The sequence below is a fragment of the Cydia strobilella genome, chromosome Z (assembly GCF_947568885.1).
Source record: "Cydia strobilella chromosome Z, ilCydStro3.1, whole genome shotgun sequence".
NCBI classification, from domain to species: domain Eukaryota; kingdom Metazoa; phylum Arthropoda; class Insecta; order Lepidoptera; family Tortricidae; genus Cydia; species Cydia strobilella.
In genome coordinates this window covers 26924697-26949702 of record NC_086068.1, presented here as the reverse complement: position 1 = coordinate 26949702, position 25006 = coordinate 26924697, and the positions used below count along the sequence as shown (strand labels likewise).

At 37.8% G+C, this 25006-nt stretch overlaps 1 protein-coding gene across 3 annotated transcripts in view; it reads right to left on the bottom strand.

Annotated features, from left to right (window-relative positions):
• Nucleotides 1-597: 597 nt before the first annotated feature.
• Nucleotides 598-25006, bottom strand: part of LOC134754320 (proton-coupled amino acid transporter-like protein CG1139) — a 79464-nt gene continuing 55055 nt past the window's right edge. For all 3 annotated transcript variants that reach the window (XM_063690581.1, XM_063690582.1, XM_063690583.1), the window contains 7 exons: nucleotides 23441-23560; nucleotides 20538-20688; nucleotides 10564-10773; nucleotides 7556-7828; nucleotides 7200-7378; nucleotides 5204-5373; nucleotides 598-870 (listed from right to left, as the gene is read on the bottom strand). In XM_063690581.1, the coding sequence (XP_063546651.1) occupies nucleotides 623-870; nucleotides 5204-5373; nucleotides 7200-7378; nucleotides 7556-7828; nucleotides 10564-10773; nucleotides 20538-20688; nucleotides 23441-23560 (1351 nt within the window). In that variant the 3' untranslated portion in view covers nucleotides 598-622. The remainder of the gene's footprint in view (nucleotides 871-5203; nucleotides 5374-7199; nucleotides 7379-7555; nucleotides 7829-10563; nucleotides 10774-20537; nucleotides 20689-23440; nucleotides 23561-25006) is intronic.

The window sequence follows — 25006 nt, the reverse complement described above, 5'->3', positions numbered from 1 at the left end:
ATATTTTGTGTCAAAAACTAAACAAACTATACCAACTGATGAAAGGCGCAGTTAAAGGGTTAAAGAGGTATTTCCCGTTCGATATATGGATATTACGTATCATTTTATAATTAATATGTACCGTATCTGCAGTATAGTTCCATAAGTCTCGTGAAATAGGTATTGAAGTAGAACTGTGTAACTTTGTAAAATTGAAAAATTAAAAAGAAAATTGTTAATGATATTATTTTCAAAATTGCTTTCTTGGAGTTAGACATGAGGATATAACGTATCATTTGAGGTTAATTAAAATTTGTGTCTGCTCATTATAAAAGTAATGACCAATGATTCGACACGAGAAAGTTGGCTATAACATATATCATTATTAATTAGGTAAAATTAAATTTGTTGCACAGTGACATCTAATGGCAATCTATAAGTTTTTAAAATGTTTGTCATTCCAACTAAACGATAGCTCGTTTACGATTGTCAATCTGTTAAAATATACAACTATCAAATTGATTAGTAAGTATTAAAATTTGAGCTTGATTAGTGTTATAAACGGTTGTACGTAACTTAGTTATAACTTACACAGGTAAGTAATAATCTTCAATTAAATTTACAGAAAAATCGTGTCCAGTTGTCATTTTGCTACGAAAGCTTTCACAATGGATGATATACTTTCGTAAGTACCAGTAATAAATATAAAGAGTCCAAGTAAAATGATAAATATGTCTTTGGCAAGCATGTGGAAGGGTACTCCTCCTTGCTTCTGCGAGGTCATCACTATCTCTATCAGCGGGGGGAACATGAGCGCCAGGGCCGTGCTGCTGATGGCGCCCACCAGCGAGATGAACAGGCCCAGCTGGGGTATGCTCTCGGCAAGAATGACTGCAAACAAACAAACAAAGGTTATATATATATATATATATATATACATATGTACATATTCTCTTACAGGGTGTTTCTACTCTTCGGGTAAACTTTAAATGTAACATTCTACATTACTAATTTCAAACTATTAAGTAGGTACCTATACAAAGTATTATATATAATAATCACAATAGTGTGGAGCCGTACCGTAATACTTGGATTCTATTATCATTGTCCCTTTCACGTCGTTAGCAAAAAGAAAGAGACAAAAAAGTTCTAACGATATTCAACGGTATAGGACCCCGAAAAATGTCAGAACGCATCGTTCATAAACACGTACGAGTAATGACTTCTTAATAACTAATCTTTTTACGTATTTTATTGTACAATTAAAATAATGAACTTCAAAAAATACACAGATTATCACGCAAAATAAATTATTCTACTTTTACCAGTCTCTACTATAGTTTACAAATAGTAAGTACAAAAAAAAGCTGTCGTTTGAAGTTTCAATGGATGTTCGTTATTTTCATATTATTTTACTGAAATTTATTTAGTTTTGTTCTTGTGTTTGATTGCGGTAATTAAACTGAATTGTTAGAATATCTTAAGAAAACATGAGTGAATAAGTGATCAAGAAGGATTAATACATTTTACAGGTTGTCTAATATGTTCTCACTGCTGAGGTGAAAAGTTGTGTGTACGACACTAGATCAAATTTATTTACATCTCGTGCGCTTTTGAGTCCCTTACTACGCTCAAGCGTCTACTAATGTTTCTCTTGCACGGGTCTCAAAATAAGCACTCGAAGAAATATCAAACTTTGCTCTCTTGTTGTACAAATAACTATTTACCTTGCATACCCATTTCGGTAAGAAAATCATATTAAATTCTGAATTATACATCACAATAACAAATTACTCTTACTCTAAACTATACTATCCTAGAAACTAACACTAATAATAATAAGTTACACTTCAGCCGTCCCGAAAATCGTCCCGCGACCCCCCCCCCCCCCCCCCCCCCGATGCAAAGGTGCCCATGACGCTCGCCGCGTTGCCACGTTGAACCGCGATGGACAATCTTTGCATCAGGAAGGACCCAGAGCGAGGATCCAAACCCCTCTCCCGCATGCGTCTCCCCACTTCCCCGAAAAAGGCCTTGGCCTCCGTACACCAGCACCCCGTAATTTCCACTGCAAGAGGGACAAATAAATAGTTCGCCAGGACCTCATATTTCTCCCGCTTGCGAAGTACCGCAGATGCAAACGTGGGGTTCACACACCGCACAGCCCAGGCGAAGAGCAACTGCAATCCGCGTCGAGTCGTTGTCAAGCAGTGTACCCAAGTGCGGAGAAGGAAGCGCGTGAAGCCACGCTCCAGACTCCGGCTTCGACACTGCGATTACCCTCGCCCTGTCCACACCCACCGCACTCTCCACCAAGCCCCCCAGCAACCGCTTAACCCCCACGTCATCCCACAAACGCTGACGATCCGGTCTCTCCGGCGCCGCTGCCTCCGGGTTGAGAGAATTCTGAATAAATTCAAGTGGCCGCCATCTACAGATATGTAGATTAGAGATAATACTTATGTACACAATAATTTTAATTTAATACGAGGTCCACTGAATTTTTTTTAGTTTGTAAAACAGATCTTTATGCATTTCTAAGAAGCTAATATACAATCTCTACATGGGATTAGTCTTTGTATAGAGGCTAAGGACACCCGTAAATTATTTGACTATTACGTAACTACTGGACCAATTAAGTTGAAATTTGGTACACATATGTAAGTTTGTGACCCAACGACGGACATGTAACGTAAACAAATTAATTTTAAACATGGGGGCCACTTTTGGGGGGTAAATGAAAAATGAAAAAATAAAGTTTTTTAAACCATATCGTGTTATATATCAAATGAAAAAGATCATTGTGAGAATATCAAATATATTTTTTTTATAATTTGAGGATAAACAATTTAAAAGTTAATCAAGAAAATAGGCAAAAAATGATCATTCCCCCCCTTTATCTCCGAAACTACTGGTTCTAAAATTTTGAAAAATATACACAAAATAGATCTTTACCTATAGATTACAGGAAAACCTATTAGAAATTGCAGTCAAGCGTGAGTCGGACTTAATTACTTAGTTTTTGATCCGACCCCTACGGGTTTTTCAATGACATCACGTTTCACATAAAAAACACAATGTGTTTACTCACGTTTCACATAAAAAACACAATGTGTTTACTCACGTTTCACATAAAAAACACAATGTGTTTACTCACGTTTCACATAAAAAACACAATGTGTTTACTCAAGTTTCACATAAAAAACACAATGTGTAAATGTCATTAAAAAACCCATAGGGGTCGGATCAAAAACTAAATAATTAAGTCCGACTCACGCTTGACTGCAATTTCTAATAGGTTTTCCTGTAATCTTCTTCTTCCTCGCGTTATCCTGGCATTTTACCACGGCTCCTGGGAGCCTGGGGTCCGCTTGACAACTAATCCTAAGAATCGACGTAGGCACTAGTTTTTACGAAAGCGACTGCCATCTGACCTTTCAACCCAGAGGGGGAACTAGGCCTTGTTAGGATCAGTCCGGATTCCTCACGATGTTTTCCTTCACCGAAAAGCGACTGGTAAATATCAAATGATATTTCGTACATAAGTTCCGAAAAACTCATTGGTACGAGCCGGGGTTGGAACCCGCGACCTCCGGATTGAAAGTCGCACGCTCTTACCGCTAGGCCACCAGCGCTTAGGTTTTTCTGTAATCTATAGGTAAAGATCTATTTTGTGTATTTTTTTCAAAATTGTGTAATGTACGGAACCCCTGGAACGCGAGTCTGACTCGCACTTGGCCGGTTTTTTTATGCTATATACTATATGTGTAGTGTAAGTGATTTTCCACCTCACTACTTTTAGTAGTCTAGTATTAGTCCTTTGTGCGAGCGATGATAGAAATGTAATGAAAAAAAAATAGTCTGCTTCATTTTTTTAGGGTTCCGTACTCAAAGGGTAAAAACGGGACCCTTTTACTAAGACTCCTCTTTCCGTCTGTCTGTCAGTCACCAGGCAGTATCTCATGAACCGTGATAGCTAGACAGTTGAAATTTTCACAGATGATGTATTTCTGTTGCCGCTATAACAACAAACACTAAAAACAGAATAAAATAAATATTTAATTGGGGGTCCCATACAACAAACGTGATTTTTTTGCCATTTTTTTGCTTAATGGCCTTTAGGTGGGCCAGGACAGATTCGTATTAAGGCAGTTGGGTTTTAGGCCAGAATCTAAGTAAGTACGACTCTGTTGAGGTCTGATTTGCTATAGGTATGTTTCTGAATAAAGCAGTTTCGACATACGACTTATGATATGGAAGTCACTTTCTCTTTAAACCAATTTCTGAGTCGGACAGATTCGAATAAAGGGGTCCCGTGACATGACAGTACTACGTCAGATTGGTAACGAGTTGGATTAGGACTAATGCAGTTTCTTATCTCATCCGATTAGCAACGATTCGATTAAGAAATTGAACAGAATCTTTTAATGATGAATAACGTCACACTAAATCAATAGGTAGGTAGGTTAGGTTCGTTAGGTTGCTTTAGATGCCCGAAGGGCAAACCGCCGAGAAATAGTATGCGGGGCTCCGTCGACTCAGGGTAAGAAGGAAATTTTCTATGGACAGGTATCTATTTTGGCATAATTTGTGGATAATTTTTTAATGGTAATATGTGGATAATTTTTTAAATGGTACATATTTTGTGGATAATTTTTTAATTTTTTTTTATAACAGAATCCGATCAACACCGAATCGGTCGTACTCGGAATTACACATAAGTACTAAGATTCCAATATGTAATTTTCTGTCCTACTCAGAATTCGGCATAATGAGAATCTGAAGTGCTAGGAATTTGAGATTTTAATAACCTAACATTTTAGGAACTTGAATAACTTAGAAAATGCCCTATTCATAATCATACCTATTTAGAATCCGAATTAAATAGAAACTGGCAACCTTAGAGTCGTACTTACTCAGATTAAGGCCTAAACCTCATCTGATTAAATACGAATCTGTCCTGGCCCGCCTAAAGGTTTCATTGCAATATTCATCATATATTTGTAAAATATGCAATCTACAAACTGTATTTCGTTTTTTTAGCATTAGAAATAAGGTAAACAATCTTGACGTGTCTTTTTATTGAAAAACGCTTTAAAAAAATAGTTAATATTACTTATGAAAGCAAATAATGTAATAGATCGTATATGATTTATAATTGTAACATGATAGGTATATTATTGGCCGGTACACAATTAAGTAAAAATAAAGGAAAGTAACTTACAGGTAAGTAGCACGAGTCCCGCCCGGAACCCCAGCTCCTTGGCCACTGGAGAGGCGGCGCCTACCTTGCGGCGCAGGCCGGGCCACGCGATGGCCACGGGCACGTAGAACTGCAGCGGGTACGTGAGTAGCATGGCCAGTGCGATCAAGCCTTGCACGACGGTACTCAGGCTAGCGGAAACAATCGTCCATTAATATCGAAACGACTTTATGGCTGCACGGCTGGTAACAGTGGTTTGTACTTTAGTGTGTCGCACTCGCACAATAGCAAACATTAAATGTCCACGTAGGTAGTTAATAAAGCCTGACCGGGCCGCGGGCCGGATTGGGACATTTGGGACCGTGCACGACTACAGCGAGCGCCACACAGCGGTTGCAACTATAGGCTATTTTGTCAAAACTATTAAGCGAGAAGTAAGTAAATCGTAATAATTTCAGTCAAAACTACTGAACGGATTTTTATGCGGGTTTCACCTATGAATAGAGTGATTTTTGAGGAAGGTTAAGGCGTATAATTTGTTAAGGTTTTGCGTAAATTGGTTGAAATATATAAATTAAATATACATATATTTGGTAATGAAGTCAGATAAAAATCACGCTGGGTAAGAGCTTTAATCGAAAACGCTGCCCAACCCGTTTGAGTTATAACAAAACAATGTATGGTGGAAAGATCTCTCTTTCATTGGTCTACAAAAAAGTCCGCGATGGTGTATTTCTATCTTTTAAGGATAACTTACTATACCCATTCTTATCTTCTACAAAAAGATTTCATAGTATGTGGTATTTGTAAAGCTATTTACACGGATACAGTATTAATAATTATCAAATTATTTAATTTGATTACGTTAGTTATATTAAGCATTTCATACCGATTACAATGGTCCTTTACACCATACAATTTAAATAAATATCTCAAGAGTAATCGTAAATTATAGTTCCATTTCGACCCATATCACTTGTATGAAATGTTAAAGACGCTAATCCGTTAGTTGCCAATTTTTACCACCTTATGCGCTGCGATCGTTTTACTTACCCCCACCATGCACTTCGCACGGTGCCATACCGGAATTTCACTGGAACTATTTTTTCATACTAGGTATACTCAAGTATACTGAACTGTCACCCTATACATGCGAATAACAGCGCCCTCTTGACAATGATCATAATGTTATACTGTTCCTATTCAGAAGTAATGTCGGAGACGGAGAACATACCTACGTAAAGTTTTCAAATGTAATTACATATTTTTAAGATGCCTTCGTGGATTTGCATGCTGTTGTACACAGCTGAAAAGGTGAAGCAAAAAACTACTGTTTACTTACATTAAGACCTGTAAACGTTACCCTTTTTTGCAAATAAAAATTATTGTATTGTATTGTGTTGTATTGTATTGTATTGTAAAGTACCCATGTAAATAGTTCTTAAGGACGTTATCTCTTGCTTTAACCCCTCTACTACCAGTATTTATAGCACATTGAGAAATAGATGACGGGTGTCAATGTTTCTACCACGGTTAGTACTTACGGTTACCTACCTTAATTGTAATTATTTCTTTAATGTTATTGGTTTAATGTTTGTGTTTGATTAATGTTTGTGTTTGTTTAATGTTTGTATTATGTACTTATGAGTCACAGATACTCGAAATAAAGAATTTTAATTTAATTTTAATTTTTATAAATGTTCAAAACACAAGTATTTTAGATTTTTCATACATTTTGTATGAAATCACGTGTGCGATATCACGACGCCAAGGGGGCAGAGGTAGGTAACTATTCTGTCAACGCGATGTAGCGATGGTGGAAGTTGATGTGTTAAATAATTACTAATTTATTTAAGTAGAATTATTATCTGGTATTGCTATCAATTTTTATTCTATATTTTATAAGGGGACAAAATATCGATTGATTCACTGTCTAAGGAAGCATGATGTGAACAGGTTAAGGAACGCAGATGCGGCTTTATGTGTAAAACGAATGAAAAATTGAGGCATTTCTTACATATGGCCAGGAGCCATGTTGAGCGTGAGGCTGCCCTGCACTTGGTCGCCCCACTTGAGATAGCCGAGGAAGCCAACGGTCACGAAGATGGCGCCCACCACCACCATGCTGACGTTCAGCACGCCCAGGGGCTTCTGAAACAGCTCGGGACGACGCATCTCGTTCTTTAGTGGGAGTACCTTCAATAATATTTTGAGTTTTAATTTCGTTAGTCGTTCTTATTTACCCTCATCATCCCAGTTGGATTGATCGCCCTAGATAGTTACCGCCTCTTTTGTTTACGGTAGGTCTTAACCATACCATCGAGTTGGTCATAATATGAATAACGTAGATATTTTACGCTCGCCGTTACTTACCAAACCAATTCCTTCGAAGGCATACACGGCAGTCCCGAAATAGAGAGGCAGCTGTCGCCACGAGGCGATGTAGTCCCTGGTGCTGACGTCGGGTAAACCGTGCGAGGCTTCGTAGATCACCGCGCCCACGCCCAGCGCCATCAGCACGTTGGCCACCGTCGAGAACGGCGTCAGATACTTCAGGTTGCGCACCATGCACGACGCCAGCACCGGCACTAGCACGAAGATCATGTGCACCGACAGCTCCATGTGGATACCGTACTGCTCGCAGATCTAAGGACAAATTTCTGTAAGTTGCGTATAATCAGGCGCCAGGCCAAGGCTAATATTAAGTAATTAGGCAAGGATTCGGCTGTGTGTTGCGCATTAAATTAGTAATCGTTATTTATTATTTTCGTTTAATGAATCTAAACCAAAGATAGATATAACTCCGAAATAGATGGATACAGTCTAAGGAAAGAACGTGCCTCGAAAAATCAAGAAAATTTGATTCTCGTTCAGAGGGCGCTACTAGTTTTGGCCTACTGTCGTATAGATGGCGTTGACGGTTTCGTTTGTTATTTAACAATTTTAACGCATATCAGTGAAAGAACATGGGTCAAAATCATAATAATAATTTATGCAAATGAAAAAAATCATTTATCCATATTTAAATACATTTTATCGTATTTTTATAAATCTCCATTTTTAGTTTTAAAGTGTGTCGACAGATGGCAGTGAATTTAATGGGGTTACAAAATTTACTATGACAGTACCGCTCTAGTATAAGTTACTCTATGATCTAAACATTTCGTGCATGGAGACTATATAAAGGAGCCAAATCTCTATGTATGAAAAGTGTCCATCAAAAAACAGTAATTAGGCGGCGCCACCATACACCGAAATACTACCAAAAATAACCTACGTAATTTGGTCGGGTAATTTGTTGCCTTATATGGTTCATGTTGTTATACTCATGTCCCAGAGCCTAACTAGCGCCACCGGAGAGATTAGGAACTATTATTTAAAGCTGAAAGCGGTCACTTTTGCAACAATTCTGCCATAAGAGATTGGTATCCTTTCTATACCATCCATAATTTCGTGTCTATGTAAATTTATGTCAGATATCTGCTTTAGCAAGTCATTTTAGAAATAAATTAACAGTTTATTTACTTCCTCTAACTTCGGCATCCTAAGTAGGTAAGGTTTTTGTACAGTCGAGATCAAATATATCGAACCGGCCATGGTACTCACAAAAATCTAAACATGCACTAAACGAAGCAGCCTAAGTAGGTACCTACCTAGTTAGTGTATTTACAGTAGCTAGTATTATTGCAGGTCCTATTTTTCGTACTAAGTATCTACTGCGATAGACCTATTATAATTGAGGCCTATCCCATGCCTGTGTAACGCATGCCACTGTCGAGGACATAACGAGTTATATAAATTGTAAGCGAACATCATTTTAGAAATATGTACTGCAATGCACTATGCAGTATTTCTAATCTAACTAAGCTTACTTATCGCATTTATTTTCTTTCTGTTAATAGGAAATCTAATTGTACAATTTATATAGATCATCATCTGTATAAGCCAGCAATCTGTTTCGAATAGTATATCAAGCATTTATTTACATAATCAACAACACAAATTGAAAATTTTAGGGTAGGTAGAAAAGGGGTTTCAATTTACAATCGAAAAAGCGGCACCGTCGTCAAACCCAAGCCACCTGGCTGCGGACTTAAAACGGTGGCGTGTGCCTCGAATGCACATGCTGGTGGCGCGTATAAAGGCGATACTGATCCTACATCTCAGCCAGCCCAGTATAGTGCTTAGTAAGCGGTTTCGCCGTTGAGATATAGTTTCTGCCATATGTTTGATAAATGAGCACATTTGGGGTGCATGGACGCTGTCAACAGATGTTACAAGTGGGGTGAATGTTGCATGTCGCATTTCGCAGGCCTTTGAATATTTTCTCTGCTTTTCGTTTTCGGCTGATTTTAGTACAGATGTGACGGGCCGTGAGAGGTAAGAAGGAGCGTCAGTGTCGACGACACGGATATCAAACAACGCCTCCCTCTGCGCATCCCAAACGCCACGACTGGATAGATCTGCACGTAGGCCGCAGTCATTTCCCGAAATTATTGGTTCTTTTGTTACGTTGCCCCCACACGTGTTGCCAAAGTTCACAGAATAAGTCTCTAATCTCATTATGCCGCATTGTGATTAGACCTCCGGTTTTACAGCAGAGCGCGTGGTCAATGTTGAAGCTGCCGTTGCCACGTAAGCATACATTTTAGGTCTGTGGTTGCCACAGCCGTCGCATGACTGCGGCATGACGTTTGGTATTCTATGGTAGCATATTGATAGCGCGTCTCTGAATTCTAATGGGGATAGATCGTAATGATCTTTTTTTGTTGGAATGACCGAGAGCCAATGATGGCTCGGGTTTTGCGATGGATCTCTCGATTGCTAGGTGTAAATTTTGCTAGGGTAGTTTCCAGAAGATAATTATTTATCAAGGGCTTCTTTTTCTTTTCGTCCATCTTTGTGAGCATCTTTTATGAATAGTGATCTAATAGGACAAACTTTTTTTTCAATAAGGGCTTCCGTGATAGCTGTGCTGCATTTCTTCGAAATGTCATAATTTAAATTAATGGCATTAATCTAATTGTATAATTACTACCTACCTACTAACAATCTCTAATAAGTCGAAACCAGATTTAGTGTGGTAAAAAACGACTACAACATAATTATACATCCACGCGTACCAAGTCGCGGGCAACAGCTATTAGTAATATATAATATATATAATTATGTTCAATTAGATTGGTAATCAGCTACTTTTTGACTGACACCTAGGTTTGATGATCTCAGAACCCACTAATCTGCCACTAAATCACTATCACCAACACCAACGTTTATAATTTTTTTTATCAATTTATTATTTTTTTGCAATATTTGTGAGTACCTAACTAACATTCGAACTAAGGTATACAAGGATAAGTAGGTATATAAGCGTCACTTACAATTTTAACATTATTAGCGATGAAGACGATGTAGACACAGCAGAAGCCAAGCTGCGTGACGCACAGGAAGGTGTCCACCAGCACCTTCATGGTGGCGGCCAGCGGCCGCAGCCGCGGGGGCCCGGTCTCGAACACCAGGGACACTGTTTCCGAAAAGTTTGGCGGTTTCTCCCTTTTTGTTTGGCGAAGCATCTCTTCTGAGCAATTGAGCTAAAATAATGTATGTTATCGTAAAGTTGCTACTTGTTGAGGAAGTGAACGGTAAGTATGTAAAGGGCGTCACACACGGCGAAGATACTATTAGTTATTTACAGTACATATGGTACTACTTTCTCGCACTAGTGCGTAAAGAACAGTTTTCGTGCATATGTCGAAAGTTTAAAGGGCCATATATGTACTGTAAAACGTTGTACGTTACACGTGCGAATAGGTAATTAGCAACTCGTGTCGATTTAAAACACTCCCTGCGGCCGTGTTTTAATTTATCGCCACTCGTTTCGAATTTTTTCCTCTTTTCCGCACTTGTATCGTAAATATCTATTACGATATTACAGTATGTTAAGCTATCGAGCGACATGATAATATTATGTTATAATAAATTTATGTTAAGATGCCTAGCGATGCGAAGATGTCATCTTAAGATGCGAAATATATCTTAACATGCTGTCTTAATTAAGATATTAAGTGGATATATTATCGTAACTTAACAATGTGTGATACCTTAAGATATATACTATAATCCATACTAATATCCATATATCCATAGGTATCCCTAATAATATTATAAATGCGAAAGTGTGTCTGTCTGTTTCCTCTTAACGCTTAAACCGCTGAACTGATCCAGATGAAATTTGCTATAAAGGTAGTTTGTATTAAAGTAGAACGAGAAATATGTTTACGTGTATAGTTTATTTAGATAAGTCAAAAGAGTAACCGTAATAACAACGTTTCATAGCAACGTCTAAATTAAAGACAAAACACTTTAGTGTAAGTGATTCTCAAAAAGTGGCATCGGCAGGTTAAAATTAACCAAAATAGTACATTTCGATGCTAGTGAGGAAAAGAATGACATATCCGCACGTGTATCGAACGACGTTTTTTTAATACAGTTGCGAAAAAATAAGAAAAGCAACAAGTAAGGAATGGAATTACAAACTTTTATATTATTAATTCTGTGACACTGACATCATTGACATTGACATTATGAAGAGGTGTTTTTCTAGCTTTTATTCGACTAGAATAGATCTTGTTATTATTATTGAACCCACTTCAATGAAAGGTTTTTTTTTTAAATGCATGTTCTACAAGACAGAAACAATAATAAATATTAAAACATTGTACTATTATTACCTAAATATCGTTATTTACGATTATTTGTGTATCGTATATTTATAAAAACAATATCGAATGTTGCCTTTGGAAACTTAAAACATTCTTACAGTAAGAAAATACGCCTCTTCTTTGACAGGCGTTCCGTTCCATTCAGACAACTTATTAAGAACGGTTTTTCAACATTAAAAAATAAACGTGTTAATACTTATAATGATGAAGAGGTAAGTAATAAAATATGAAATATGCATCTTTTTCGTATTCTTACATTAACAGTAGGTTTTTATGTTGATTACGACGTTTAAAGGAAACTAATATTAACATTCATCAATAAGTAGTCATGAATTGGAACCACTTAAAATTTAAAAAAATTGGAAAAGTAAAAAGCACTAGTTCGCGAAAACCAACTTTCCGCACGCTAAACAGCCACGACAAGTAGCACTTTTTGAGCAACTGTATTAAAAATATTTTTTTTGTATTTTTTTTTCACTTTTAAGAATGAAAAATATTTTCTAATATTTCAAGTACCCCAAATTTCGAAGAGGCTATGAAATTTTAATGAAAATGAAGAAGTTATGGCAAGTCGAAGTTTTGAGATGCAGGTTAAAGTTGAACTACACAGGTTAGGAGGGAAATGTAGCAGAAAAAGTGAGTTTTAATTTAAATTATATACGATCAAACTTATTAAAGTAGGATATTGTGGGTAGATCTGATATTTGTGATATACGCATGTACCTAAGTAAAGTACGAGCCAGTCTCAGCCCGAACTAGGTGTTTGATTTACATCCTTAAATGGCGCAGCCGGTAGGATAGGAAGTAAAAATTAAATATTTCTTTAAAGACGTTATCTTGAATTGCATAATTCCAGTTTGGGTGTATATAAAGCCCTACTATCATCGTTGAACGTTGGCATAGGCTTATTTAACGGCCGCTTCCGTAACAGCAAACTTCTGTCATTCAAAAATGCATAGTCGCAGAAAGAGGTTCCTAAGGGATAGGGCGCCACCGCCTGAGTCCTGTGTCAAGTGCGCTAGTGCTACTGTGTCAGATATGGACATGGCTAAAAAGACGAATCACATCAAATTATCGCTTGCTACCTAAAACTTCGGCACGCTCACCGGACTCGCAAGGTAGTCCAGAGTGAGGGTGACCGACTGATCGTGGAGTTCTTGCAGGAGGCTCGTTGGAAGGGCAGCAGATACATTAAGATTACAGAAGCCGAAATACCGAGGGGACATTGGATGGCGGCGGGAGAGCGAAAAACTCCACGTGATATTCACAAGTGCGACTGCATTAAATACCCTGTAATGCGGGGACCTCGCGGTGAAGGAGAAATGGCGGGCATAAGTACTTTCACGAGCCACCCTACTTATGTCAGAAACAGATACTATTAGTGCATAATGCTTGTGGAAGTCCACTCAGCTCTTCACCACATATGTTACAAATAGCAGAAACGGGGAAAGCTCTTGGGGCTAATAGAGCCTTCGAAACCTGGAAGCCGAGGCCTAGTAAATAGTGTGGGCATTTGAACAATCCTATTCAACCGCATACTCCTCTCTATTAGTACCGTTCATAACCAAGTCTCCATTGGTGTTATTAATCATATTCAAAGGAAAGAGCCATGTTCCCCACCGTGAAGGTGTGTGAAGGTGTACGTACAGTCTTGAGGGGTTAGGGGTCTGTATTCTGGGTCTGGAACATCCCGTTCTACGCGGGTACGGTTTTCTGCAGGATCCCATTTTAGTAGTATACATGCTAATATAATAACAATCACAAGAGCATTCTGTTTGTGGGACACTGCACGTATAGGTACTACTAAAACAGGATCCTGCAGATACCCGTACCTGCAAAAAACGGGATGTTCAGTGGGAAAGAGCTCTTAAAACGGGCTCCGCACTAATCTGCTACACACAAAATAGGCACAATGGTTGTCTATTTGCCAAAAATGCACAGCAAAACTAACTTACTAACTAGTCTAGTGACTATGAATTTCGGTTTTGGCTACAATAAGTTTATGGGGAAATATAAAATATAAAAGTCTATAAAACACGTCCTGCATTTTATGTCTAGGAACATACAGACGGCTTGCACAAGCTCACGATATTATGCCAGTGAAAGCGGTCATATATAGACTATAGACTGAAAGGTATTGTAAATATATGGATCGAGTCAGAAGTCACAATAACCTGCCAAGACTTACTTCAACCTGTACATTGATCACAGGTTAAAGATAAGCAGGTTACGGTGAAAAATGCATTTTATAGAATTAATCTTTTAAACGAATAATAATACGAATTTCTCACTTTTAGCATGGATAGATATACCTTCATGCAATATTAAAGTGATATTATTACATTATACCCTATACCAATTTCGTAAAATAATCGAGACAAGTTAAATTTATCATTCCTGTTACAAACTCCAGATTTCTGCCTTTAATCACTTGTCTCTCTGAAACTACGACACTTGGGTCATGATGTTTCCATACCATGGTTAGTTTGATACTTGTTTAATATTTTGCCACAATTTTGATCTAAATATAATTTTCTATGTGTGAGTGAGATACAATACCGCGGATGTACAGGTTACAGTGAAAATATCCTTGGACAAACTTCATGCATGAATATTGTTGTAAAATATATATATATATATATATATATATATATATATATATATATATATATATATATATATATATATAAGACCCGTGCAACGTACATTTTAAAAGGTATTGTTTATGTAATCGTATAGCATGATACTTTAGTAACATCAATTGGTGCTTATAAAATCTAAAGAACAAAAACTGGAAGAGCGATGCATTTGGACAAGACAGTAAAAAGTGATACTCTTTATTTTTTTTAAATATACGTATTAAGGGCATACTGCCAGTGCTTTTACACCTGCAATCTCTGGGTCAATTATGCCCAGAGGACGTACAGCGCACTCCGTGTGCAATATAATAACGCATTTAGAGCGTTGCTGGGGCTGCATCCAAGGTGCAGTGCTTCGGGCATGTTTACGGAGGCGGGAATTGATGGCTTTCATGCGATCATGAGGAAGCGCTGCGCCTCATTGTTAGAAAGGATGCGCGGGAGCCCTAGCAGCCTTCTGAAGGTGTTTGCCGATAGGTGGGATTCACCCATGCAAAAACGATGGATCACTTCACTCGACGTTTGTAAATTTTAATTGGTAAATTTAAATTTAAATTGGTAAACTTTAAAATTAATTTGGGATTGACAATTTTTATTATTATAGTTTTTTACTTCTATTTTTATTATTTTAATCCATGATCCTATTAATTGATTTTATTTTTACCTATGTCTGACGTACCTAAATTTGCAATGCTAATTTTAATTTTGAATTTTAGAAATGTCCAAATTAAAATGTTATTAAGTAATACTAACTCATTTTAGTTGTAGTATCTTAGTTTTTTAGTATTTAGTATTAATAATTTTAGTTTTAATTTTTAGTTAAGAACTTACTAACAATGTTATGGACCTATGAGTTGTCTGAAAATAAACGAATTTTATTTATTATTATTTATTTATTAAATTTAAATACAAAAAATGACGGCCTCGATAAGCATTGTTTTTGTTTATGTATAAATATTTTTTTACATATGAAAAACAGATAATAAGCATACATTCAATTTAAAAACTCGATGACAGGTTACGATGCCATTCTTTTGAGAATCACTCGTAAAGAGGATGTTCATCCTTAATATTCCCTCTTCTTTTTCAAACAGAAGGCTTCGCATAGTTTGAACAGTCTTGGTTTGTAAAGAGGTTTCGTAAACATATCAGCAAGTTGATCTGCTGTCGGTACTTGCTCAATTGTTATATCTTTTTCAGACACACACTGTCTCACATAGAAGTGTTTCAGTTTTATGTGTTTCGTCTTCCGCTGAACCAGCATACAGGCATACTATTCTACTTGTGGAGCAACCCGTCGCATCGTCTCCACCGTGATCGGCATCGCTGTAGCACACCAGACGCTTTTCACCTTTCTTATACTCAAGCCCTGTATCGACAGTTCCCTTCAAATATCTAAGTATTCTTTTTACTTGTTGTACATTACTTGAGGTAGGTTTATCTAGGTTTCGTGATACAACTCCAACTGCATACGCAATATCCGGTCTCGTCCCAACCATTAAGTACGATAAGGATCCAATGGCTAGCCGCTAAGGAAAGTAACTGGTTAGGACTTTGACGATCCTCCATTACTCTTTCAGGCTTTAGTATGGGTGTTCCAACCTCCTTACAGTTATTCATTCCATACTTTTCAAGCAATTTTCTTGTGTAAGCCGTTTGGTGGACTTTAATAGTACCATCTTTGTGTTGATCTATTTCAAGCCCCAGAAAATAGGACGGTACCTTCGTGGTGATTTTAAAACGTCCTTTTAACTCATTGTTAATGAAGTCATCAGCCTCTTTCGCATCTGACGCGGCCAACAATCCGTCATCTACATATAGTGCGAGCAGTATTTTCTTCTGTCCTCGTTCTCTGACATAGACACAAGGATCTGCTTCACTCTGAATGAAACCGGACCCTATAAGAAAGTCATGGATGCACTCGTTCCAACACTTAGGCGCCTGTATCAACCCGTATAGGCTTCTTTTCAGTTTGCATACTCGATTCGTTCCATCGTCGTATCTCTCTGGCTGTCGCATAAAGAGCTCCTCCTTGACAGTACCGTAAAGAAAAGCAGTAGCGACGTCAAACTGTCTAAGTACTAAACCCTCATTAGCAGCAATACTAAGTAGCATCCGGATTGTGCTCATTTTTGCTACAGGGCTAAATGTTTGGTCATAATCTATACCCTTCTTTTGTGTATATCCAACAGCGACTAATCGTGCTTTGTACTTGTCGACTGTACCGTCAGGGTTTCTTTTGATTTTAAAGACCCATTTGCATCTTAGTGCTTTTCTATTTTTAAGTAGGGTTGTCAATTCCCAGGTTTGGTTCCCTTGTAGGGATTGTACTTCATTGTTCATAGCTTCTATCCACTTATCTTTTTCAGGGCTTCTTAGCACGTCGTGGTGCGAAGTGGGTTCAGAGATAGATATAGCCTCATTAAGAAACTGATAAAAACTAAACCACTTCGGAGGTTTTATTTGGTTCCGATCGCGTAGCTGTCGTGTCGGAGGTTCAATATCTGCTGTCTCTTCATCTTCCATTGACTCGTAATCCTCAATGACACTTGCCTCTGAAGGTGAATGAGTGTGACTTTGTTCGCGGTAGTCATCTTCGACGCTTGCCTCTAAAGGTGGAGGAGTGTGACTTTGTTCGCGGTAGTCATCTTCGACGCTTGCCTCTAAAGCTGGAGGAGTATGACTCACCTCATGGAATTCCTCTCCCACACTTGCCTCTATAGGTGGCGGAGTGTGACGACTCACCTCGCGGCAACGCCCTTCGATGGTACCCTCTTCAAGTCGATGAGAGTAACTCTTCTTGCTAGCAGTTTCAGAATCTGTAAGAGACAAAGTAATAGGTGTTTGTTTTAGGCTGAGGCGTTATCGAGCTTCTACCAATCTTGGTTTTCTCCGCTAAAGGTGCTTCATTGAAGACAACATCTCGGGATCTGATAAGTTTTAGCTCCTCTATATTGAAAACTCTGTAACCTTCATCGCCGTCATACCCGATGAGTATTCCTGTTTGTACTTTTTTGTCCAGCTTACTAATAGTCCTTTTCTGCTTTGGGATATGGACGTAGCAGTCGCATCCTATTACCTTTAGGTGATCAATTCTTGGCTTCTTGCCATAAATACCAAAGCTCGTGCGGAGACATTCCTTCTACAGGAGTAGGCCCTGTCCTGTTTAGTATATACACCGATGTATTTGTTACTTCAGCCCATAGACCTTCTGGGATCTTATTGCGGGCGTGCATCAGTGTCCTTGTCATCTCTACGACCGTGCGATTTTCTCTTTCCGTGGACATATTCTGCTCAGGAGTGTATGGCATGGTAAACCTTTGTTTGATCCCATATTTTCTCAAAGTATTCCTTACTAATTCATTGTCAAATTCTCCTCCATTATCGCTTAACAGTTACTGTATTACGTGCATGTCCGGAAGTTTTCGCTTCAGCAAGAAAGTCCTTTAGCCGTGCGTGGACTTCAGACTTCTGTCTCAGAAAGTAGATCCAGCGATACTTTGAGTACGCGTCTTTGAACAGAACGTAGTATCTACACTTCGAGATCGAGTAAGGGAAGGGACCGCATACATCAGTGCTGATTATCTCTCCAGCCTTTGTGGCTCTTGGTCTCATACCAAATTTTTGCCTATGGCTCTTTCCAAAAACGCAGCCTTCACAGATATCTGATGAACTTGACGAGTTTAACTTTACTCCAAGCTCTTGCTGTATCAGTTTTTCCACATGTCTCTTGTTCTGATGTCCCAGGCGTTCATGGTAGAGTTGAAGATTCTGAGGTGCTGATAATTGGTTCACTTCAAGCTTCGGCATCAATACCTTGACGTTAAGTTTGTATAAATCGCCATATTTGGCTCGATTTCCAAGTAATAGCACTTTTTCATCATTCTTCAAAATACAAGACAGGCCATTTGACTTAAAAGAACTATTTTTCAGCGTATCTTGCGCGTACAGCACGGAAAATAAGTTTCGTTTAATGCTTGGTATGTACCATACGTTTGATAGGATTACTTGCTCTTTGTGGCCGTTAATGTCAGCTTCAAGATGGATTGAGCCTTTTCCTAGGGCTTGTATCTCCTGTCCGTTGGCTGTCATTACTCTAGTAGAGGACTCATAAAATTTTTCAAAATTTTGATATATATCTCTTCTGTTAGAGACGTGACTTGTCGAGCCATTATCTACATACCACGAGCATGGATCCGTATTCTTTGTTTCGCAGGTAAGAGCAAGGTCAGTCAGTGTCAATGTTGCAATATTAGAGGTTTGCTTTGGAGCTTTAGGAGGTCTATCATCCGCAATCCACTTCTTGCAGGCTGTGACTTTGTGAAAGCCTTCTCCACAGTAATTGCATTTCTTGACCTTCTTATTTCTTTGCTTTTCTTACTGTTTGTTCCCTCGTAACATAAGTAGTTCGTTACTTCCTCCGGCTTCTTCATTACTTTTCTGATTCAGAGACCTCTCGTGTGTGCATACTTGCGTAGTCAAGTTCTCTATGTTCCTGTCACTTTTATTCATTAAAATCCAACTTGATTTGAAGCTAAAGTATTGTTCAGGAAGTGTGTCCAAAATTTTGCATATTAATAGCATTTCCGGCAGATTATCTCCCTCAATTTCTTTGAGGGTTTCAGGGCTTCAGATCATACCATAGAGTTTTAAGATTTGAAATATGCGTAGCCGTCGTGCTCTTCACTCTTCTGGTAGCGGAAGAACCTCATGCACAGGTCGTAGCTTCGGTCTTCTTTTGCCCCGTCATAGAGTCTATGGAGCTCTTTCCACATTTCGCTCGCTGTTTCGCAACACATCACCTTTTGTAGTGTCTCCTCTGTCATGTTAGTAGTGAGGATTAGCAGCGCCTGACTATCAGATTTTTGATACGCTTCCATTTCCGTCCTATACTTTGTTTTCTCCTCAGATGTTGCTCCTTCATCTGGGGTTTTAGGTTTCGTTAACGTACCTTGTATTGCTTCCAACGTACCTGGGCACTTTTTAGCAGCAGTAGTATCTTATACCGCCAGGTTTGCCAGTTTGTGGCTCCGTCAAGACGACCAATCTCAATTTTTATACCCGACGAAAAAGTCGAATGCATTTTTGGGAATTTCGCTTTCTTCACCACAATTGCAAATAGTGTAACATTAATTTGAACCACGCTCTGCTACCATATTAAAGTAGAACGAGATATATGTTTACGTGTATAGTTTATTTAGATAAGTCAAAAGAGTAACCGTAATAACAACGTTTCATAGCAACGTCTAAAGCAAAGACAAAACACTTTAGTGTAAAGAGGATGTTCATCCTTAATAGTTTGAGTTAATAATGCAAAATTGTTTCCTAAATACATGATTCAGTCCTACGTAATGAGCATAAAATTATTCAAAATATTGGGCTATTTCGGGGTTTATAATAAATACCGGTTCCGAGCCAAAGAGTAGTATAATATATAAGACTCTCTAAGCGACTGCCCCCCCCCCCCTGGTTTGAGTCCCGGGGAACGACATAGGGTAGATTTTATCCCAGAAATAACGTAGAAATTTGTATGGGGAATCAATTAGTCTGCAGATTGTATAAAAAATAAACTAAACAAATTACTGATTCCACGCAGACAGTCGCGGGCAAAAGCTAGTATTTTATATCCAGGCATCTTAAGATAAAATGTTATAATATCTTCGCCGTGTGTGACTCCACATTAGGGCATTAGATTAGTACCTATCTATTTATCGGATCGGAAAGTAGTTATACTAATTATCATAATCCAAGACAAAAAATGCTCAAGGTCCATCACTCAGACTCTAATGCTGAATTTAGGGGTGGTAAGTAGGTAGGCAGAGCAAACATTCGGTAATTATCTAATTATTTTCTAACCCCAAGTTATGTATTAGGTCCCAGCCAAAGACAATTTAATTTATCAAATTCAATTAGCCTGAAACTGTCACCATCATTGAATTTAAGAAAATCCACTTTTGTTAACCAAACAGACCAAACTGCAATTGATGAACTTACCAACAGATGTTGCGCGTGGACGCAAATGACGCCTAGTACAGCCGTCATGATGGGTGCGAAGACGATGCCTCCGTTTTTGTAGGCGTCGCCCATGGCCAGCAGGCCCGACCCGATGTTACCCCGGAAGATGTGCAGCATCGTGTCCAAGTAACTGCATGTTCAATCATATACCCGGTGCGGTTAATACCCGTGCCGTTACTTACATCATTTTTTAATATTAGGTACTTGCTTGCTAGCTATCATCATAAATACATTAATTAATCAACTCTAGACTAAGCCAAATCGAGCCCTCTAAGCAATCATACGTAGACCCGTTGGGCTGCGTGTTCATCGAGTTAATGAACGTCTTATCTTATTCAATCTTAGGTTGACCGGATCACTGTTACAAACAATAAAAATGTGTTAGAAATGATCAGAACACATCTTTATAATGTGAGAATAAGAGCGTGGCCAGATCATTTAGACCACCTGCACCTTACCCGCTCGCTACTTTTGCTGCTGCCTGTTGAAGTGTACAATCAAGGTAGGTACCTATTAAATATCGATACGTACAAAGTACTAAAAATATGTGTACACTACCTTCTTGCACGTACATTAAGGTAGTGCGTACATACCTAGATACGTACGTACGTAGATAGTTGCTAAGTAACAATAAATAAAATATTTTTAGCACTTTGTCCGTGTCGATATATATATAAATAATACCTTGAGTGTACAACCGCATTTTTCGTCTATTAACATATTTAAATACCTACTTTCAGCGTTCAATGACGCATTTATCTAAGCATTCTTATAGTCCTTTCTCATAGAAAAATAAACTTTATAGTGTGATTCATAAGATGTGAGTTTGTTTTTATCAGATGGCGTTCTCCAAGCGATCTCTATAATTATGTATTTATCAACTTTAATTTGTATACGGCGTTTACCCATAAGTATACATATAGGTCTACCCAACACTGGGAGGGTAATATCAGTAGTGATGACATTACCCAGCCGGTGTTGGGTACACCTAGATGTGTGCGGGTAAACGCCGAATACAGATTAATGTTATTTAATTTTCGGACTTTACCCAAAAGGCTAGGGTAATACTAGTTATACCAGGGTAAACTTGAGTTTAATTAACCTTCTAACATTACCCGTAACATATATACCCAGTAGGTATACCTAAATAATCACCAACCTCTATTAAAAAACGCCACTTTTGTTACGAGTTATAGAGAATAGTACATTTCGATGCTGGTGCGGAAAGTATGTCATTATTTCACGAGTACCGAGATATCGCGATATATATACTCGCCTACGGCTCGTGGCAAGACTCAGGACGAGTGAAGAATGACATTTCCGCACGTGGATCGAACGACGTTTTTAAACACAGTTGCGAAAAAATAAGAAAAACAACAAGTAAGGAATTACAACAATATCGAATGTTGCCTTTGGAAACTTAGCTTGCATTAAGAAAAAACGCCTCTTCTTTGACAGGCGTTTCGGCAGCTATTCCTACCTCTACCTTCCATAGCTATTCCGTTCCATTCAGACAACTTATTAAGAACGGTTTTTCAATGTTTAATATTAAAAAATAAACGTGTTATAATGATGAAGAAGAGGTAAGTAATAAAATATGAAATATGTATATTTTTCGTATTCTTACATTAACAGTAGGTTTTTATGTTGGTAATGACGTTTAAAGGAAACTAATATTACGAGTAACACTCATCAATAAGTAGTCATGAATTGGAACAAGTATAAAGGGTCTAGCAGGCTAAGCGAACAAGAAGTGCCCCTAACGATGGATTTGGTCGTTCTTTCAGGTGGTGTACTGGCAGGACCTAAGAACACTCTACGCTATCAGTCCTCGATCTTCTTTTGTTTTCGAGTTATTCAGGATAATGTAAAATAATCAGCGTATCATTGAAAGTGTCATATTTTGTAAACTGTTCAAGTTAGATGAACCAAACAAAATTATATTTGACAATAATAAAATAGACTACAAAATGCATATTTTTAACTTGCATCATGTCCTTATACTTCATTATAAAAAAAAAACTTTTAATTTTTTTTTTCTTTTCTCGGCGGGTACACCTACAAAAAAATATGCATGCACTGGGCAAGAGGCTGATTTAAATGCCAAAAACAAATGCAGATAATATTATGTGTCAAATATTATCAATGTTGACATGTCATCGTCGATGCATTATAAATAGGTTTATTAGAGGAGATTGTATACCTACACACTAACTTATTTTCACACTGCACTGGTACTTTAGTATATGCTAGTAACTATACTTGTTCGATAATGTTTTTTTTGACATGACGCACGAAGATTTATGCAAATATTTTTATATGTGTATGTAGTGGGTATTAGTGGCTACTCATGCATATTTTTTTTGTAGGTGTACCCTCCGCGTAAAGTAAAAAGAAATAAAAAAATAAATATTTTTATTTTTTATAATAAAGTATAAGGACATGATGCAAGTTAAAAATATGCATTTTGTAGTCTATTTTATTATTGTCAAATATAATTTTGTTTGGTTCATCTAACTGGAACAGTTTACAAAATATGACACTTTCAATGATACGCTGATTATTTTACATTATCCTGAATAACTCGAAAACAAAAGAAGATCGAGGACTGATATTAAGCGTAGTGTTCTTAGGTCCTGCCAGTACACCACCTGAAAGAATGACCAAATGCGTCGTTGGGGGCACTTCTTGTTCGCTTAGCCTGCTAGACCCTTTAAAAAAATTGGAAAAGTAAAAAGCACTATTTCGCGAAAACCAACTTTCCGCACGCTAAACAGCTACGTAAAGTAGCACTTTGAGCAACTGTATTAAAAGATATTTTTCTCTGTATGACTCTTGTATTTTCTGTTGTTACTTAAGATATTATTAATCGTAAAACTTACGACGTGGGATGGGTGACCTGGTGCGGTTCTGACTCTGCATTCTCAAGCTCCAGTTGCGACTTTTGTAGTGGAAGGATGGCCTCTCTCGACTGAAATACGCCATACCCTTCGGACGGAATCCTGCATGGGAGTTTTTCAATATTATGTTACACGGTACACTGTACAGTCGTGTACAAATATGGGTGCATACAACTTAACTACTCAAAAATACGTCCCAAAATTCTTAATTCATACTGATAGTGTTGTGGATTTAAGCTTTGAGGCGTAAACTACAAGACTTGAGTCGCGACTGCTGAGCCTTGAAGCCTCGAACCTTAAAGCCTCGGAACCTTAACGACTCGAACTAAGAGTTCGTGTTTCTGCTTACGAGCAAAGAAACCTCGAGTCTTTTGGCCTCAAGCTTTAAAGCCTCCTAATCTTTGAAGGTTTAAGTCTGTAAGGTTTTTAGCAGTAAAGGTTTGGAGCAAAAAGTAAAAGCGTTTAACAGATAAGATCAACCTATGCTATAGGGTAGGGTGAAATTTAATACGTTTTTGTGAAATAGGGAAAAACAGAAAAAGATAATTATGACTTATCGCGTTTTTAGAGTTCCGTATAGTCAACTAGGAACCCTTATAGTTTCGCCATCTGTCCGTTCGTTTGTCTGTCAGTCCGCGGGTTGGCTCAGTGACTAGTACTAGAAAGTTGAAACTTGGTATGAATAGGTATGTGTTGTGAAATGTGAACACGCTGACAAAGAGTGCTCGAGCAAAAACAAAAAAAAAATCTTCAAGTAATCACCCAGTCTTAATTAAGTAATAAATCTTTTTTTAAATACTTTTATTTTTATTTCTTATGACTCACTCATATAGGACGGAACAAAACGGGAAATTTTTTAAATATAGTCTCATAGAAAATGTATCTGGAATCTGGATGTACATACGCAACGGAATCACGGTTCTAAATGGTCCACCCTGTATACGTTGCAGGCAGTAAATGCGTTAACTGATGTTAAGTTACTCTTCCGATATAGATATAATAATATTCGTAAATTCTCTACACAAAAATAATTTCTGCAAAGAGAGCTCAAAGTATGAGCTCTAAGCTTGACACCGGCTTTTAAGGTTCGGGGGTTTGAGCTTAAGTTAAAAAGCTAGAGTTCCCTATGAGGCCCGAGTCTTAAAGACTTCATTCTGACAAGTCATAAAAAGTTTGAGTCGTTAAGGTTCTAAACCGCTTTGTGAGCAAACCTTTAAAGCTCTAGCTTTCAAAGCTTGAGCCTTAAAGGTTCGCGAGTCGTTAAGGTTCAAAAGTCTTAAAGACTAGTCTTTTAACAACACTTCATACATACATATTTTTAAGTAAAATGTTTGCACCTATATTTCTACCATTTACTGTACTTTTCAACAAGGGTGTTATCATACTTACATAGGTGCATAAATAGGTATTACATAATGGAATTCATTAGAGTTAGACCCTTACAAAGCTAGTTAGATACATAATCGCAACGCAAAAGGAGTCAAATGAGGCGGGGAGAAAGACAAGAGCAGATTAGTACTTATATTATGTAGGTATAGTCTAGTAGTA